The sequence below is a fragment of the Pseudorca crassidens genome, chromosome 5, assembly GCF_039906515.1.
Source record: "Pseudorca crassidens isolate mPseCra1 chromosome 5, mPseCra1.hap1, whole genome shotgun sequence".
Lineage (NCBI taxonomy): Eukaryota > Metazoa > Chordata > Mammalia > Artiodactyla > Delphinidae > Pseudorca > Pseudorca crassidens.
Genome location: NC_090300.1, coordinates 52,822,479 through 52,843,163, shown reverse-complemented (window position 1 = coordinate 52,843,163; position 20,685 = coordinate 52,822,479). Strand labels below are relative to the sequence as shown.

General features: G+C 37.3%; 1 protein-coding gene across 7 annotated transcripts in view; it reads left to right on the top strand.

Moving 5' to 3' along the window:
• Positions 1-20,685, top strand: part of MECOM (MDS1 and EVI1 complex locus) — a 566,735-nt gene that overhangs the window by 271,726 nt on the left and 274,324 nt on the right. For all 7 annotated transcript variants that reach the window (XM_067737977.1, XM_067737973.1, XM_067737972.1 and 4 more), the window contains exon 2: positions 7,553-7,890. In XM_067737977.1, the coding sequence (XP_067594078.1) occupies positions 7,553-7,890 (338 nt within the window). The remainder of the gene's footprint in view (positions 1-7,552; positions 7,891-20,685) is intronic.

Below are 20,685 nucleotides of genomic sequence, written 5' to 3'. Positions count from 1 at the left end.
CTAAAAGAGAGTGGAGGCACATAGTTATAATGTAAAAGAAACAGTATGTGATATGTGATAAGTCTGTTCTTACCTGGTCATTCCAGTGGGTATTGGTGATCGGGTCTCCCTTAACAACAGAATAAGCCAAACATTAACCAGGTCATGTTTTTCCTTGGAGCAGTGCTCACAGAGCTTTAATGTCTTTATTTTAGCTGTTTTAGATTCTGTAAGTAGATACCAAAGGGCTTTACTGGTACCTCAACTATGAATTTTCTGACAATTACTTTCCCTAACCAGTTTTAAAAAACTTAATTCCATCTCTGATGAGGAACTTTTGGAAGTGGCCAAACCCATTTCATATGAGCTTAGAAGCTACCAGTTTAATTCACAAACCATACTTCTTTAGTGAAATGTCTGTGAAATTCCTAGGAGTGTGGTGAAACTCTTAACCAGATTTAAAACCCCAGGACAAGCAAGGGATATGCCACAATCCCAAGAGAAAGATAAATGTTTGTTCACTGATTTGGTCCTTTACTTTCAACTCCTGTGGTATTTTTTGCCATCTTCCTCGCTTGCCTCCCAACACTCTTTCATAATTTTAGGGTCTTTTTGACAGCCCATAAACAGAATATTTTTAGGAAACCCTGGGGGAAAAAGTTCTGTAAGGAAGAAATGGAATACTCTGGTACAAGGAAGTAGCAAATACTGGAGGTGCAAGGAAGCTTAGAAGATCACTGAAAAAATTCCATGTGCCAAACCACGTTGATACGTTATTTCACAAAAATAATGGCCTCCAGAGACATGGATTCTACAAATGCAATCCAGTGTCAGCGGATTCCATGAGGTCTACTTTCTTTTCACCCCTCTCTGCTGGAGGCAGCTCACTCTGAAGACCATGTCCATCAGCAGCTTCCATTCTATTAGATGCCTCTATTTTCTCAGCCTGTGCCTCTGGACCCTTTCTACGGTGCTTCAAAGCTAGTTTAAGTCAGTTTTCTGGCAATTCGTTTTTCTTACTTTTACTAGTTTCCTTTCGTTGGGATCTTAAATTTCATTATCTGGGGCCATTCTCTCACAGTTTTCTGCTGGCCAGTTCAGAGCCTCCTCCTTTGCTCTGTTTGTGCATCTGGCATGACTTGGGCTCCACCCTTTCCCCAAGCCCAGCGCGCCTTGATTGGTTGCGTTGCTGGTGCAGAAGAGCTGGCTCCTCTGCTTTCTCGGCAACAGGCCTCGGTCAACGCTCTGGAATTGTCCTAACAAGGGAAGAAGAGCATGTCCGGTTTGAATTTTGGAAGGAAATTGATGTCTTCCCCCTCCCTCCCCGCCCCGCCCCGCCCCGCCCTGCCCTACCGTTAGCAGGCACCAACTCTTGGATTCGTGTTCATGCGCTCACGTCCTACCAGGAGTTCCCCGGTGGGGCTTGAGGTTTGGCAGCGCCTGCTCTGCTCGTGGAGCTGGGCACGCATCCGCAGCTCTCAGCCACGTGTAATCCTTCCTGTCTGCTCTCAAGTAGGGCACAAAGTACTGGCGCTCGGGCCCACCCTCTTCTTTAGTAGCAATTAACCTTTACTACAGAGCTTCCTTTGAAGTTTGCTCATGTTTTTGTTACAAAACTGCGATGAGGAACATAATGGGGGGAAATGTCTAAATTTCTGAGTTACCTAATCTGTTCAATTCCCTTGCTGGTCTCCTCCTGGCAGTTGTTTCATGTAGTTTTGATCTCAACCAGTCTGCCTGAGATTTCAAACCATGTTTCTGTCTCAGCCTATTTTTAAGATTAGTGAGCACACAAGCACACTACAAATGCACATGGATGTGTCTATTATATGCGTATGTGTGTACAGCTGAGTATATAGAACAGATTTCTTATTTAATGTCTAAGGAAATTTGTCTTAGAGTCAAACTACATATATATGCTTTTAATGTTAATATTAAACTCTATTTAGTTGCTAAATATTTTCTATCATGTGAAGAAGAGTAGAGAGGAAAATTATTTATGTTAGTATCACTAATTATAATGCTGAGTGATAAGTATTATATGACAGGTACGGAATGCTATTAATGGTGAAACTCAGGATTTTGAATGGCATCTGCCCAGAAGATTTGCAGTTAAACTAGGCAGAGGGGCCAAGTTAAACAAATGGTGAGTTATGTAAAACCCACAAAAAGAGAAGGCATTTTAGGCCAGCCTTGCAAATAAGAACCAAAGAATTATGAGTGAAATGGCATTTTTTTTCCTAGCCTGCCGTTCACAGGAGCTCAAATAAATGAAATCATTTTTCTCTGCTTTTCACTCAGCAGTAAATCATTGGTAATCCAAGGTTGGTAGGAAAGCAACTATGAAGCTCAAAGAAAATACAAGAGAATCTTTTTTTTTTTTTCCTTAGGATGGGTAAGGACTTTCTAAGAAAAATGTAAAAATCACAAAGGAAAAATAGACTTCATTCCATACAAGTTAAAAAGTTTGTACAACGAAAACCCCATTAAAAAAAACAAATGATAAATGATCTACTGGGGATAGTAGCAAAAACTATATCAAAGGGCTCATTTCTTTATGATTAATAAGACAGACCAATAAAAGCCCAATTAAAGCTGCATTAAAAACAATGAATAACTTGCAAAAGGAGAAATAGAAATGACAAAAATATTTAGTCTTAGTAATCATTGAGATGTGAATTAAAGCAACAATAGATATACAGTCTTTTCCATTGTATTAATAAAATTTAAAAACAAGACATAATAATAAATGCCAGTATGGTTGCTAGAAGTATAAACTGGTATACACCTCTGATAAACAATCTGTCAATACTCACTAAGCTTTCTTCCAGGAATCTAATCTAGGGAAATTAAAATAGATGAAAATAAATATTTATATGAAAGAACGTTCATTTCAGTGGTATTTATGGTATCAGAAAATTAGAAGCAACATAAATAAATACTATGCTAATAGTTCACTTATTATGAATGTATATTATGGAATATTATGTAGCAATTATATATAGTTTAATATTTTTAAAACCATAAGAAAGTATTCATATATCAAGTGAAAAGGTGAAAAAATAAACTATTCACATGGTAGGGCCACAATTTTGAAAAAACAAACTTTAAAACATATCTTTAAAGAAAAAAAGCAAGTTGCCTACAAGTTAAAGGGAGGAGTGGATTTAAACACTTGGGTTCTAGTCTCAGCTGACTTTGTATATACGGATTAGCGTCCTTGAGTATCAGGTTACACATGTGCAAAATGGAAGGTTATTCTTCTCACCATAGTTTTCTCATTGGATTGTGAGAAAACATAGATACATCTGTAGAAGTTATTATTATCAGTATTATTTCTGCAGTTTCCTCTTTGCAGATTCTGATATGTTTTCAAAATGCATCTCTTCAAGTGGAAACCTTATGGTAGTTATTCAGAGTCATAGAAATAAATACAGTCTGATACAAGTGTGGCCGCTTTCTTGGTTTCCAGGGATATCAGAACACCTAAAAGTTGAATTGAAGAGTTTGATTTCCAAGAGCATTTCCCAAGTCATTTGCCTCAAATTGAACAGTAAGCTTGTCCTTCTGTCCTCCTTCAGTTAATGACACACCTAAAGGATGCAAGAAGCAAATTCCAGTAGCAGGCAGTTCAGATCCAAGAAGTTACAAGGGTTATTTATCTTTATGGGAGCACTGATGTATATAGCACTTCTTACCTGCTACTAACCTGTTGTAAATGTGTCCAACCTGTCAATATGATAACTGAGCAATGCTTTAATTAACTGTAGTTACAGCTCAGGGAAAAAATCTACCAATTTTTCCTCAATAACAGAGATTTAATGGAGATATGATAATTGAGTTAGTTTGTCATTTAGATGAAATGTTTTAGGAGCTTTTTGGATAGTTCTTGAGTAATGTACATGGAGACAGTAGTTTACTTTGGTTTATGCAAATATTCAATGCAGTATGATAAACTGCATTTGCTGTTGAAAATTTCATAATGCTAGATTACGTTGAAATATTGTTGCATGTTTTGATACGTAAAACTCAGCAGTTTTATATTTCCATTTTTTGTTACCACAGCCCTTTTTATATTTAATTCAGCTGATACTAGATTAACAGTGGCTTGAAAACAAATTGCCTGAGTTTGCATGTACATTTAACGCCTGCATGTGGATGAATAGGACCGTAAGTCTTTCTCCTGGATTTGCTTGACCTATATAAGTTGTTCTTTAGGTTTAATTGGATTTTTTTGCTATTGTAAGCAAAATTGCATTCAGGTTTTAAATTCAAATTCTTCTGTGCAGCAGCCTGGGCACACGTGTATTTTGTCACCACAGGAATTAAAATCCAAACTCACTAGTTTAGAAATTATGCATTGGGAAAGTTTGTGGGTAACTCAAAGGCATGGGGTCAGCTATGTCAGGGGGAGGGCCCAGATGGCTTTGTCTCTATCCTTTTTTAAGATTTGAGATCACTCTGATGGAACTGACAGTATGACTAATTTAACCCTTTGAGGCAACAGGGGAGATTTTACTGACCTTTAATGGATAATTACTGGAGGAAATAGTTCTATTCATTTGGAAGCATTTTTGTTTCCTGCTGCTTAAATGGATAAGTCTATAGATTACACAATGTCTTCCAATTTTTAGCACTTCTCAAAAAAACCCAAAATCTTCACATTGATTGATAAATCCCTTTAAGAATCTGTAAAATAACTCTGCATTTGCAGTAATTAAATGTTACAACTCTAGAGAGATTTTTAAATATGTTTTTAGCTGTATCAAGAGTGCTAGTGAACTTTTGGCTCTTAGGTTGAAATGAAAAATCTCCCTGAAGAATAAAATTAGATAGACTTTATCAAAGGTGTTTGAACCCTGAAGTATATTTCTCTGATAGTATTTCTTTGGGGGCATTATTGAAATAGTTTCTTTTGATGTTGGGCTTGGAGAAAAGTTTGTAATCTATAGTGTTCCATTTCTACGGGTTTAAAGATGCTTTTCAGGATCAAAATAATTTCCTATATTTGGTAGAAAAATATTGGTTTGGTTTAGTAGTTCAATAAAATTATACGTTAGGTTGATTATCTATGTAACAAGTATTTTTTGAGCACCTTCATGAGGATCACTTGGAGAATTCCTAAGAAGTGTGTTTTGAATTTTCCCTTTAAGGGTCTGTTTCCTAGTTTGGAATAAAAGAATTATTCATATTAAACTCTAGGTAACAATAGGCAGAATTATTTGATCATCAGATTGAGGGAGGAAATTATGTGAGAATTCAAAGAAGGGGGATATTTATGCTAAATTGGATGGCAAAGAGATAAGTTGGGAGTTGACATAGAGAATGACTAGAAGTTGGATGGCCAAAGGGACTGAGATAGGGTAGCCTGGCAGGAAGAACCACTGAGCTCAGAAGTCAGGGATAAGCTTTTTCTGGCCTGGGGGCTCCTACTGAGGAGTGTTGAGATTAAGAGAGAAATAAGATTGCTTTCAAAATGAAAGAGATTCTATTCCAAGCCTAAGAACTCTAGGTTTTACTTGTGGACATTAGGAGTTATTAGAGGCTATTGCACAGGAATGTTGATATGCCAGGAAAATAAACTCAGCAGCATTGTACAGGCTCAGTGTTGAGGGATACTGGAAAGAGGTTGGCGGTCTGAAGATCCAGTTAGAGGACTGTTAGAAAATTCAGGAATGAAAACATGGATTGAAAGAATGGGATGAAGGTACAAATCTTGCAAGAAGAATGGACAGCATTTAATGACTGAATAGACTGAGGATGAAGGAGAGAAAATATCTATGTTATTTTAGAACCTTGAATATGGATAATTGGGGGAAATATTATGTTTAATGGAAATGGGGAAGTGGGCAGGAGACTCGATTTGAGACTAGATGATAATGTGCAAGATTTTGTATATGCTGAACTTGAATGATAATGAGCTTGTTATGTTGAGATCAAATGTCTCATAGGAATAAGTTTGGGTCCTGATTTGGTTCTGTGCTTGGTTTAAATGGCATTATCTCATTGTTTGAATCAAGAACCAAGCACCTCATTAGAAAGATACTTTTGCATGTACAATCACTTTGCACTTCACAAAACTTTAAGAGAAGTCAGTACTTGATGGACAATTGTTAATAGGTTTTATAGTTAATTAATTTCCATAGAGAATCAGAGAAGGAATTAGGGATAGAACTCAGGTTTTCTACCCTCTAGCTCAATAAACTATCTTGGAAGATTTTAATAATTCATAGAACTGTAGGGTTGGTAGGATCTTAAGGGTCATCTAGTTCATCAACCTAAAGCTACAGTTTCTCCATATCATCATTAATTCATGACTGTCTAGGCTATATTAGAGCCCCTATGCTGGGGAACTTAAGGTAATCCATTTACCTTTGGATGGGTCTGATTGAAATCTGTCTTCTTGTAATTTTAACCCATTTTTCTTGGTTCCCTCCCTTGAAGGTCTACAAATTGAACAAATTAGGATTGGCTCTCAGTCCATAATCCTAGTGGAATAATCCTAGTGGAATCTTAGTGGAAACATGTTTATTTGCTTTAAGATAACTGAAATCTCCTTCAACTGGTGGGAAATTCAAGCTCAGTCATTATTCTTTATGCTTCCTTCCAGCCCCATGTTGCATAAAGATCTTAAGGCTGATACGGTGTGATCATTTACTACAGGTGTGGTGCTGTGCTGCTCTGGGGATACCTTAGAACTCCGGTGTTGAGTGTCCAGACTGCTAGTTACTCTACCCTGCTCTTCCCTCGAAGATGGTCTTGCCACCTCCCCCAGGGCACTGCTCCATGCAGAGGCCCTCTGATCTCTACCACTTCGCAGTCTGGAGGAAATTCACTGTCTTTTTGGTGCACCCCAAGACACTGTCTTCTCTTTTTTTCCTCTGGAAAACTCACCTAATTTCTTCAAGGATTTTAGCTTTTACAAATGTCCAGAGGAATCACTAGCATCAAGTAACTTTAACTCTCTGTGCTGTGTAAGTTACTGAGGCAAGGAAATACCAAGGGCTTGACGATGTGTTTGAAATGAGAAAGGAAAAATAAAGAACAAACATAAATTAATATTCCAATAAATAATCCTGCCATATAAATTTAAGCCTTGTTGCACATGGAAGCCTTTGGAATCTTTCATGACTCTCCTACAATTTAGTCCAAGATATCATTGCATGATATAACTTTCCAAGACATTGTATAACGCTATTAGCTCCCAATTGGGGATGGTTTGCAGGATTGTAGGTACACATATGTTTACTTCTTATCTCTACTTTGTTCATAATAATATTTAAATTGCTGATTGTTTCCCAACTGCATAATAGGTTGAGCTGGTCCATGAGAGAACTGGCAGTTAAAGATTAGTTCATTTGATTTATGGATTCAACACAGATAAACCAAAGAGGCAATAATCCCTCCCCCCTCCTTCATCTGTGAATAACAGATTTTAATGCAGGCATAATTTAACACTGGTCTTTCCTATTTTGTCTTTAAAAAGCAACAACTTCATAAGGTTAAGATTGAGATGTGGAATTCTGTCTCTTCTATATTAGTAGGAATTAATGAACTTTTTATTTATTCACAGGTAATGAGTGTGTGTATGGCAGCTACTCTGAAATTCCTTTGGAAGAAATGCCAGATGCAGTTGGAGTAGCCAGCACTCTCTCCCTCAATGTTCAAGAGCCATGCTCTCCAGCTACATCCAGCGAAGCATTCACTCCGAAGGAGGGCTCTCCTTACAAAGCCCCCATCTACATCCCTGATGATATCCCCATTCCTGCTGAGTTTGAACTTCGAGAGTCAAATATGCCTGGAGCAGGCCTTGGAATATGGACCAAAAGGAAAATTGAAGCAGGTGAAAAGTTTGGGCCTTATGTAGGAGAACAGAGGTCAAACCTGAAAGACCCCAGTTATGGATGGGAGGTAAGAATATATTTTAAGTTAACACATTTATATATATTAACATGTGTAAAGAAGAGATTACTTTTTTAAATGTCCATAAAATAAGCAAATTCCATTTGTTGCAAAATGTCTTCAAATAGATTTTTAAGGATGAACCTCCCTTACAATTTCACTGCTTGATAGAAACAAAGTATTGCTTAAAGATATGGCATGATAGAAAGGAACTCAACTGGTTCCTTGAATGATCAAAGGATAGTATCTTGAAAACATACTAAAGGATAGAAATATAGTTTTTTTATTAGTATTTGGAAACATTGAATATGGCCATCCCTACGGTATGTGGCGTAAGCAAACAAAAGTCATCATATGACATGTTCATTGTATTTTATCTTTTCTTTTTGGGGAAGGGGGTTTGGAAGATTGGAGGAAACATTAGTCTTCTCCATTTTGTGGCTTTGAGTTAATTTGGTTTTACTTTCATTCTATGTGTTTATTTTGCTCTGTGTTCTAATATATTTTACCCCTCTTATGATAACCCTGCTTTGATTCTACATGCTTCCAGAATGTGTGTACTGTACTGAATCCTGTGATGATTATATTCAAATTGATTTAATGAGTAATTCATGTATAAAAATGGCAGCAAAAAACAATATGAAAATCAGTTGCTAGTTTCAGTCATTCTTTTTATAGAACCCATCTGTAAATATGTAAGAGTGGGAAGTTATGGTCTAATTACAAAATCTAAATAAATTTTGTTTCATTAAGGACAGGTAACTATGTCATTCTTTTGAGTTTATAATTTTTGTACAAATTCAGTATATATATATATATATTTCCCATTTATTTTTATACCTTAAAAACTTTTGTGGTTAAATCACAGCCTCATAGTTCCTGGAATATCTGACCTATATCTGAAAAACTTGTAGGAAATTTCTACATGGGCAAGAAAGTGTTTTTTGGAGATGTGATTGACCTTTGGTTTCACAGTATTTCAGTTAGACGGAAATTGGATAGATTTATTTTGGTATGTTCTCTTAATATTTATGATCATTAATAGAATATCTGGTTAGCTTTTTAAATAGAAATAAATATGCAGTGCCTTCAGGACTTAATTTCAATTTGTGTCCCTTTGCTTTATATGTGTCCCCTTATGAAATCTGCTCAAAATGCCATAATAAAAACAATTCTTGTTCAAATTCTGAAATGCTAAAAGTTAAGATCTGGATTTCACATAATTACAAATGAGAAATCCTTCCTTAGTTTTGTTCTTAGCCACAGCTTTGGTAAAGTTGTGGTTTAGCTACATTGCCTCTAGACATGTACATTGATAAGAGATTGTTAACAAATCACTGTAGCATTAACTGATATGTGAGTTGAATACGTTTTAAACCAAATGCGTACAAACTTTACGTCATTATTGTTCACCTTAAAATAATGGCTATAAACATTCTACTAATAAGTAACTCATTAAACTTTTATTACAAAATCTCTAGAGTTAAACAACAAGTGCAGTACTGTTCGAGATTATCCAGAAGGCTTGGAATAAACCAAGACTTAATAATGAAATCATTTTGCAATTCCAGGGTTGGTAAATGCACGTCTGTGCCTTTTTAAACAGTATAGCTGTGGATTCGGGGGTGAACCTGGGGCTAGTTCTATATTTAGAGGAAATTTAAAAATAATTAATTTTTTTCTCCTTGGAGTAAAATATCTTCAATATATACATGGGCAAATACTTACCTTGAAAAATGTAAAGTAATTCTTTTCATTATGTCAAAACTGAGTTGTTTTATTGCTTGGAATTCAAGATAACTTTACAAATAGTTCATGACTCTTTGGCTAAAGATCACCCATTTCCTCTCTCTCCTTCAAGAATTCAGTTGATGGTCAATTTGGTGGTTTTCTTTGCCATTTTAATGGTCTCTCGCTTCTGAGATTGTAGACTATCTGCTCTAGATGTATTGTGAACAAAACCAGAGAAAGAGCTTTTTTTGGTGATTTTGGCAAACTTGTTATCCACGGAGGAACAGTTGAGTTCTTGACTTTAGTATTTTGTTTCTTTAAAGAAATCTTACCATGGTTAATACCTAATCCAATCATGATCAACAAAGGCACTTGCACAAAGGCATCTGACCTACTCGCATGTGCTCTTTTAAATTGTTCTCATGTCATATTGGCCCTCAACTGTAGCTGATTTCCCTCCTGTTTGGTTGGACAAATAGTTGTGATTAACTAGTGTGGCTTCTTTTCTGATACTCCTAAAAAATGATGAATTGAAGGATAAAATAACCTCTTAGGCCAAAGAAAATAAACCTGAACAGAGGAAACCCAGATTCAGCAGTTATTGAGTACCTACTATGTATCAGATTCTGTACTAAATATTTCCTTGAGAGAAACCCAGCCTATCATAACTGAACAAGTCATTCCTATCTCTAGTACGATGCTTGCTCTTTTCTCCCTTCAGAGTCCCCCTCCTTGTGCATTTCCTGTTTAGTAAATTGCACTACCATCTGTTCAGTTGCTCAAGCCAAAAAAATGGATCATCTTTGACTCTACTCTCTCCCACACCAACCGTGTCTGATTTATAGTTCCTATATTCTATCAAGCCTCCATTCTTTACACATACTGGTCTCCCTACCTGGGAATCTCCTTTTCCTTCGCATCTTTAGCAAGTTTCTATTCATTCCTCAAGTTCTCTTCTTCCATGACATCATCCCTGACCTTTCTCGTCACAATTTAGTACTGTTTACATTTTGTCTCACCATAGCATCAGGTAAATCCATACTAAAAAACTTAAAGCATTGTGCAGCACCCAGACTGTTTGCCTAGTTTCCCTAATAGAGCAACATTTCCGTGAGAGCTGGCATACTTGTATCCACTAAGTGCAATGTCTTGATTGTGTCCTATCTGCGCTGCCTGTGGTGTTGTCTAATGCTAAGTATATTACCTGAAATAATCATACTGGATTAGTCGGCTCAGGCTGCTATAACAATATGCTACAGACTGGGGGGCTTAAACAACAGGAAATTTATTTTCTCACAATTCTGGAGGCTAGAGTGTGAAGTAAAAGTTTCAGCTGATTCTTTTCCTGATTTGCAGATGTTGCCTTCTTGCTATGTCTTCACATGGCTATTCCTAGGTGCATGCACATGCACACACACCTACACACAGAGAGAGAGGGAGAGGGAGGGAGAGGGGGAGAGGGAGAGAGAGAGGAGAGAGAGAGAGAGAGAAGGCGGTGGTGGTGAGCACACTCTGACGTCCTTTCTTCTTATAAGAACACTAATCCTATTGGATCAGAACCTCACCCTTATGACCTCATTGAACCTTAATTACCTCTTAAAGGCCCTATCTCCAAATTTAGTCACACTGGGGTCTAGGGTTCCAATATAAGGATTTGGGGGTGGCTTAAACATTCAGTCTATAACACAGACATTTAAAAATAATTGTTCAATAACAGAATGAGTGAAAGAATAAGTGAAAGAAAGGATGAATGGATATAGGATTATGTTACTCTGAAAGAGATGACAAGTGAGGACTTAGGTAGGCCCATGAAAAAGCTAGAATCTGGATTTTAGACATGTAGAATGAAGTCTTAACTCTGTCACTACTGTGTGATTCTAGGGAAACTACTCCAAATCAATTGATTCTTGCATTTTTATTTGACTAATGGGCTAATAATAACTGCCACACCTCATTAGCTGTTATGTAATTAAAATTAAGTAAAGAGATATGGTAGTTTCTTCAAAGAAAGTTTTTAAAAGAGAAAGCTCAAAGATAGTATTGCAGTTAGGGCCCACCTTTCTGAACCCCATTTAAATAATTTTTTAAGTTAACTATATTTCCCGAAAGGGGCACTTCTGGGGAATCATTTAAGTTTGTATTTTTGAGAAATAGGTTATTTTTGAAAAAACGTTATACAGTTAGGTAAATATATATACAGTTAGGTAAACTTAAGCCATAAACATTAAAAACATCATTTGTGTGATTTCTCCAAACCAGTATTGACTTAATAAAGAAAAACTTTAAAAATATTATTAGAGTTTGGTAGTGATTTCCACCTTGCAAAGCATATGACTTATCTCTAACAAAGAGATTTTCCAAGACTAGGGAGTGCTTGATTGTCTCTAGGACCTAAAAGTAATTAGTGATAGAACACTTTTTCTTACGTTTAGAACTTTAGAGTTACTGATTAGTGAAGAATAATTTAAAAAATTCTCTTGGTTCAAGTTGAGGTTTTCTTGTATGTTTCCTTCTAAGATGACCATTATGTGATAACATTGGAGTTGCTTGGCAGAACAGAAGGGAGCAGGCTTCTGGAGGGAGACCTCCGAGGCTCAAATCCTCTTTAGGGTTCTGTGTGCTAGTTGAATGATTTGGGAAAAGTTACTAAATTCGTTGTCCCTCAGTTTATTTGCATGTCACATGGTGATAATAATTGTACATACCCACTTAGAATTGTTGTGAGGATAAAATGTGACATCGTGTGTTAAAAGCCTACCAAAGAGCCTTCTACCTGGTAGAAGTGCTTAATAAAGGTGAAAAGCAACAAAAGCTTGACTAAAACACAGATCTAGCCCAGGGTCATTAGATAGGGCAAAAGCCAATTATATTTTATTTACTGATTTTTCTATAAATGATTGCTCTTTCTCCCACTTGTTTTCTAGAAGTTCAGTTACCTCCAGGATGATCTAATTATGTGACTCTGAGTTTATTGAAAAGGAGGCACTGATTGCTTCCTAATTAAGAATTAAAACAAGGATTCAGGAGAGATTCATAAATTTCTTTTTAAGCCAAAGAGCAATTTGGGTGGCACATTTTTTAATAGTCTGGAAATGGGTCATTGGAAAAAGAGAGTGAAGTTTTGTTTCTTTGGAATATTGCCATTTAGCATATTTTCTTTGCCTCTATTTGTTGTCATTGGCCATCATAAAACTCTGCGAGTAGATGTAAGTCAGTGCACCTGTTAGGTGCCAAATCTTCTGTTCTATCTGTCTCACCCAGAATTGTTCCAGATTACTTTGATCAGTTAAAATACCAGGTATGAACTTGGCTTTTCATTTTCTCCCCTCAAGCATACACATATTCAGACTTAGAAAAATAATGACATGAGTGGACAGTAAATTTCTCTTATGTTGGGTTAAATAGATGGGAAGGAATAGTGGAAAGAGATTTTACAGGAGTCAGACATTCATTAAATAATTTTGATGCAGTGCTTTGACAATACACTATATTCTAGCAATGTAGTCCCGAAATGTGATATTACAATGAATGTGTGCCTCCCTATATCATTTTAAAAGAAATAGTTCTCATATTTGTAAGTTTGATTTTGGGTCCTGTGGTAATGCCTTACCCATTGAAACATGCAATCTATGTGTTAACTGAAACATGAGCATACATTAAAACAACAACAAAAACAACATCAAAATTTCCAGATACCTAACAACTGAGTTCAGAGTCAGGAGGTTGACAATCAAATAATGTATGTTTGGTAACAAAGAAAAATGGGATAATTTTAGAGATATGTACCAGGTACCTTTGAATGGCAATATTTCTCACTTATTTCTCTCTAGATCTCCTTGGGCCCAAAATGAATTTTCTCTGGTTTGGCATTGATTTCAGAGAAAATGTTTACTCATTAATGAGAAGGTACATTCACATGACAAGTTGTATATCCTTAAAGCTAGATAACTAAAAAGTGAAGACCTTTGTCTTAATAATTCTGAAATGAATTGATTCCAATAAATTTTATTATGCCACCAAATATCCAAAAGGCTGTCTTTAATAGGTAGTTAGGAAAGAAAAATGTAATCTAATAATAAATGTATAATACCATAAAACCTTGTATAAAAAGTATTTATTGTTTGCAATATTATTTAAAGGTGGCAAATATAGTTTGGATATTAAATTTTACTAAGTGAGGAATTAAGACTCCACACTTCCACTGCAGGGGGTGTGGGTATGATCCCTGCCTGGGAAGCTGAAATCCCACATGCCTGGTGGCCAAAAAAACCCAAAACATAAAATAGAAACAATACTGTAAAAAATTCAGTAAAGACTTTAAAAATGGTCCACATCCAAGGGAACTTACCTTAACATAATAAAGGCCATATGTGACAAACCCACAGCCAACATCGTTCTCAACGTTGAAAAACTGAAACCATTTCTTCTAAGATCAGGAACAAGACAAGGTTGTTCACTCTCACCACTATTATTCAACATAGTTTTGGAAGTTTTAGCCACAGCAATCAGAGAAGAAAAAGAAATAAAAGGAATCCAAATTGGAAAAGAAGAAGTAAAACTGTCACTGTTTGCAGATGACATGATACTATACACAGAGAATCCTAAAGATGCTACCAGAAAACAATGAGAGTTAATCAATGAATTTGGTAAAGTAGCAGGATATAAAATTAATGCACAGAAATCTCTAGCATTCCTATACACTAATGATGAAAAATCTGAAAGAGAAATTAAGAAAACACTCCCATTTACCATTGCAACAAAAAGAATAAAATACCTAGGAATAAACCTACCTAAGGAGACAAAAGACCTGTATGCAGAAAATTATAAGACACTGATGAAAGAAATTAAAGATGATACAAATAGATGGAGAGATATACCATGTTCTTGGATTGGAAGAATCAACATTGTGAAAATGACTATACCATCCAAAGCAATCTACAGATTCAATTCAATCCCTATCAAACTACCACTGGCATTTTTCACAGAACTGGAACAAAAAATTTCACAATTTGTATGAAAACACAAAAGACCCCGAATAGCCAAAGCAATCTTGAGAAAGAAAAACGGAGCTGGAGGAATCAGGCTCCCTGACTCCAGACTATACTACAAAGCTACAGTAATCAAAGCAGTATGGTACTGGCACAAAAACAGAAATATAGATCAATGGAACAGGATAGAAAGTACAGAGATAAACCCACGCACATATGGTCACCTTAGTTTTGATAGAGGAGGCAAGAATATACAATGGAGAAAAGACAGCCTCTTCCATAAGTGGTGCTGGGAAAACTGGACAGACACATGTAAAAGTATGAAATTAGAACACTCCCTAACATCATACACAAAAATAAAGTCAAATGGATTAAAGACCTAAATAAGGCCAGACACTATAAAACTCTTAGAGGAAAACATAGGCACAATGCTCTATGACATAAATCACAGCAAGTTCCTTTTGACCCACCTCCTAGAGAAATGGAAATAAAAACAAAAATAAACAAATGGGACCTAATGAAACATAAAAGCTTTTCCACAGCAAAGGAAACCATAAACAGGACAAAAAGACAACCCTCAGAATGGGAGAAAATATTTGCAAATGAAGCAACTGACAAAGGATTAATCTCCAAAATATACAAGCAGCTCATGCAGCTCAATATCAAAAATTCAAACAACCCAATCCAAAAATGGGCAGAAGACCTAAATAGACATTTCTCCAAAGAAGGTATACAGATTGCCAACAAATATATGGAAGGATGCTCAACATCACTAATCATTAGAGAAATGCAAATCAAAACTTCAATGAGGTATCACCTCACACCAGTCAGAATGGCCATCATCAAAATATCTGCAAACAATAAATGCTGGAGAGGGTGTGGAGAAAAGGGAACCCTCTTGCACTGTTGGTGGGAATGTAAATTGATGCAGTCATTATGGAGAACAGTATGGAGGTTCCTTAAAAAACTAATAATAGAACTACCATATGACTCAGCAACCCCACTACTGAGCATATATCCTGAGAAAACCATAATTCAAAAAGAGTCATGTACCACAATGTTCATCAACAGATGAATGGATAGAGAAAGGTGTGGCACATATATACAATGGAATATTACTCAGCCATAAAAAGAAATGAAATTGAGTTATTTGTAGTGAGGTGGATGGACCTACAGTCTGTCATACAGAGTGAAGTAAATCAGAAAGAGAAAAACAAATACCATATGCTAACACATATATGTGGAATATAAAAAAAATGGTTCTGAAAAACCTAGGGGCAGGACAGGAATAAAAACGCAGCTGTACAGAATGGGCTTGAGGACACGGGGAGGGAGAAGGGTAAGCTGGGATGAAGTGAGAGAGTGGCATGGACATATATACACTACCAAATGTAAAATGGATAGCTAGTGGGAAGCAGCCACGTAGCACAGGGAGATCTGCTTGGTACTCTGTGACCACCTAGAGGGGTGGGATAGGGAGGGTGGGAGGGAGATGCAAGAGGGAGGAGATATGGGGATATAGGTATATGTATAGCTGATTCTCTTTGTTATAAAGCAGAAACTAACACACCATTGTAAGGCAATTATACTCCAATAAAGATGTTAAAAAAAAAAATGGTCCACATCCTAAATAAATAATAAAAGTGAGAAAATGCCAAGAGAAAAAGTGAGGCTTAGTTAATAGAACCCTGAACATGATTGTCATTGAGGCCCAAGAAGACATTATGGATTCTCTTAGAATATAATGAAATCAAGAAAAGAATGTGCAATTTATTTTATTCATCGTGTCCTTCCAGAATACATAGCAGAAACCGTATCTCAGGTTGTTAAAAGAGAATAGCAGTTTACTCTCCTGAGGCACCATGAACTACCCCTAGTTTTGACCTGGCTCAAGAGGGATATCTTTTTTTGTGTGTGTGAAAATGTCAGAACCCCATTACCCCCACCCACATATGCTCTGTCATCTTATACTTTCTTTCATGAAAGGTATTGATGAAGTTCAGCATGTCTACTCATCTTATGGCTGCTTTGACACCTCTAGTATTTCCAAAGTGTAGCTGAAGATGTATGCAAGTCTGATATCAAACAGTTTGAGAAGTTCCCCAAATATCAAGAGTTTTTTGTTTTACTCTGCCTTCCTTGGTGATCAATTAGAATTTGCATGTGAGTCACTCATTTTTCAAAAGCATTGTGGGCGATTTTCTTCCAATTGGAAGTATATCCCACAAAATGGACCAAAATGAGTTTGTTCCATATTTATTCACCCACACGTCTGCATGATTATTGCTTCCCTCTTTAGTTGCTAAATCAGTAGTAAAACTCATGGGTTCAAAACATGAAATGTTCAGGAAAGATCCTCTTTTAAGAGATTTGACAATTGACTCTAGCATTTGGTCAATCCAGGGGCAGAGATTCTTTATAATGCTTTGTTATTCTAGAACACTTAAAAGTTGGGACCACTGCATCAGGATATTCTGTTCTCTAAGCTTTTTCCTTGAGGATAAGTTAGGAAGCAGCGGGAAGTAGTAAGGAGTAGCTGATTCAAATCTATCTTAGAAAGTTAAAGAGTTGGTTCAGTTTCTTTGCTCCCTAGTTTGTCTAGTGTAGCAATATGGAGAGAATTTGTTCAAGTAATGTTAAGGAGGTAGTATGGAGAATTGGGAACACAAAGGACTTGTACATTGTTTCATTTGAGCAATAAATAAAAATTTTATTAATGTAGCATTTTTTACATCAATAGAATCATACAATAATTTTGATGGACTTCTTTTTTACATAATTCTGTCCAGAAATTTAAAAATGAATTAGCATTTCAGCAATTACTGAAAATTTAGTAAAGAAATGCTATCTTCATTTTTGCTTTGGTACATCTTTTGGCCTTTTATGATATAGCTGAAGCTAAAGTTAAGGCAAATATTGTAAGCTTTTTAAGAATATTTTCTACATGATAATTAGTAGGATTTTCAAGCTAAAATAATCACAAAGAGCAAGACGTGGCCTGCTATCATTATGACAAAGAATGATATAAAAGGACTTTGTGTGTTTCGAGCAAATAGATACCAACAGCTACCTGTTAGGTTGTCATTTCTTTCAAGTCAATATTTGATATAACAAGATTTTAGTATGGCACAGATTTTTGACAGCACTTTTGTTGTAAAGGAACTTTTGCTTGTACTGATGATAGAAGATGAACAAACATTACAGAGAAATAGCTTGTTTCACTGAGCAGCTCCACACCATCGTGTGGAAAAATGTGACCAAAGGAGGAAGTCTCAGAGAGATCTTCTCAGAGGAGCATTCATGGCCAGGAACAAGACACGCAGGTTCAAGAACAATTAAAAGTTTCTTCTAGGATAGTTCGTCCTGCCATCTGCTCCCAATCTCTACTACTTCCAGATCCAAACCCTATCACACTATTAAACGTTATCCCATCAGTTTTCAGACCAGACTTTCATTCCACCAGTTAAATGCTGCTCGAGACACAGAAAATTATTTGTATTTCTCCAACTAATCCTAGGAAGTCAGTGGTAGAATGTCATCTGATACAAAAACAGTGTCTCCAGAACTCAAACTGTACAACCTCACACACACACACAAATACATGAGTTTTCTTAAGTTTTTAAAAATGTATCATTTTGGAATCTTCATTTTGGATTTGGATTTCAGATCTGAGTGTTTTGGATGTTTGGCCCCAAGGCTTTCCCTACGAAACCCATATAAAGTTGGGTGCCTTATGGTTCTGCCTTGGCAATCACTGTTAAAAAAAGGCACTGTAACCCCATCCCTCCTCCCCCCAAAACAACAAAAAACAAAACAAGTCTTTTTCAGAAACGTCAAACGGGATTCCATTTATAAAGTCCTTTCTCCCTGTATATCCCTGTCATTCACTCTCTTACTCTTTCAATATCTCACACATCCAGCAGGTGCTGCTCTCAAAGACTCTCCCCTCTTAAACACTACCCTCATAATCCAGACCTCTCTCCCTGCCCCGTCTCTCTTTATATATATATATATATATATATATATATATATATACACACATATACACACGCACACACGCACACACACACACATATATATTTTAATCGTGTAGATGAACTTACTCAATATGGACTTCCTCCATTCTAGTATTACCTAGTAAAAGTTACCTGGCATCTGGATGTGGCTAATGAACAAGGACCCAGCCACTGATCCAGGAAAAAAGACTCCTTCCTCCCTGTGGGCAGGATGGGAAGAGGGTAATTATTACAGATACCCCTACTCTGAAATCTCTCTCTCTCTCTCTTTTTTTTTTTTCCGGTACGCAAGCCTCTCACTATTGTGGACTCTCCCGTTGCGGAGCACAGGCTCCGGACACGCAGGCTCAGAGGCCATGGCTTACGGGCCCAGCCGCTCCGCGGCATGTGGGATCTTCCCGGACCGGGGCACGAACCCGGGTCCGCTGCATTGGCAGGCGGACTCTCAACCACTGCGCCACCAGGGAAGCCCTGAAATCTCTCTTATTCCTGCCGCACGCACACCTAGAGTTTTCGTCATTCATAGGCAATACACGTATATTTTCTGTGGCTATGATTATACTTTCTATGACTTGCATTACCTGTGACTCTTGGCCAGTCAGCTCACGTCCCAGATCCATGAGAGGCGGGCGCTTGTGCCTTCTTCCAATGGGCTGGCAGTGGTATTTTCCTCCGACACTGCAGCGGACCGCCCAGGTTTCCCAGGTGTGCATGGCGTGTCACGGAAACCTCAACTGCTTGACAGCCACAGGTGTGGATGATTTGTTTTTTCTTTTTTTCATTTGTTTAGATTCTTGTGGTAGGAATTCAGCAGGTGTGTGACGGCAGCATAGAATCTCCACCATGGCACAGAGGCCAGCTGCCCTGGAAAAAGATGTTCTTGTTGGTCTGGCAACACTGCCAGCTTGAATCCCTGTTTGCCTGGAAACCTCACCCAAGGGCAAGACTCTGCCTAACCCAGTGAGTTAGGATAAGTTCATCTCAATAGATGAGCAAGAAAAGCCTCCTTATATGAACCTAATCTACAAGTAGGAGCAGGTTACCTGGCTCTGCCCTCCTGTATTTTTTTTCTTCTTTTTTCTCCCTAACTTGAGCTGGTGTCATTCCAATTACAGGGATATAGGAAACCCTGGACTTGGTTTCCAAAGAGATATAAACCATGCTAGGATGCTGTTGTTGACATATAAGTTTCTGCTCCTTTGATTGAGACTAAACATAGGAGCACAGATTGAGAGTGGTTCTGTGTGGAGTTTTCCACATTCCTGCCATCTCCTCAGGAAGTTACTAATCCTGGGACCCAATCGGTTCAGTATAGGGCAAGGTAACCTTGGAGATTTTTCCAGACCATGTCTAGCCTTCGTGAAGGGGTGGGGGAGGCTGGCTACTGTAATACTGAGGGAACCAGATAGAGAAGGAGGTAACCAAGAGCCATTGCTGTCAGTCTGTCAGCATGTGGGGCTGAGCCATCCAACCTTTCCCTCTCCTCACCCTCACTAACCTCTCAAACATTTGTCCTATGGCTTCTCTTGGCTAGGTCATGATATCCAAAGAAATAGATACATACACCGTAGGTTACTCAGTTTCCCTTTGTCACAAACCCTTCCCCAGTTTTTCTCTTAGAATCAAGCCTGGAGTTTATTTGACGTTGTTTTTACTTGTGTACACATCGTATAGGTGAGGGTTTCAGGGGCAGGGGAAGCTACACAGTGATTTGCCAACTGGGCCCTATATACCTCTCTGAATATAGACATTGGTCATCTCTTCCCTTTAGGTAGCACAAATGCAACACAATGCAGTGATGACACATGTCAGATGAGCATATATCTCGAAGGGCAGCAGATGGATCTGTAAATCAACTTGGGGAAAAGGGGTGTCGTGTGTGAGTGTTAGATAGTCACTAGACGAGGCTTTCATCCTGCATCTTGACCTTTGACGATGCAGGTATTTATATTAACATATATTTGATGTATCTGTAGTCACTGAAGAGAACTGGTTGTCATAATCCAGAGAAGTAAACATTAAACATCATATGAAACATTCAAATCAGTTTTGCAGCTGTTGTCCTGTTG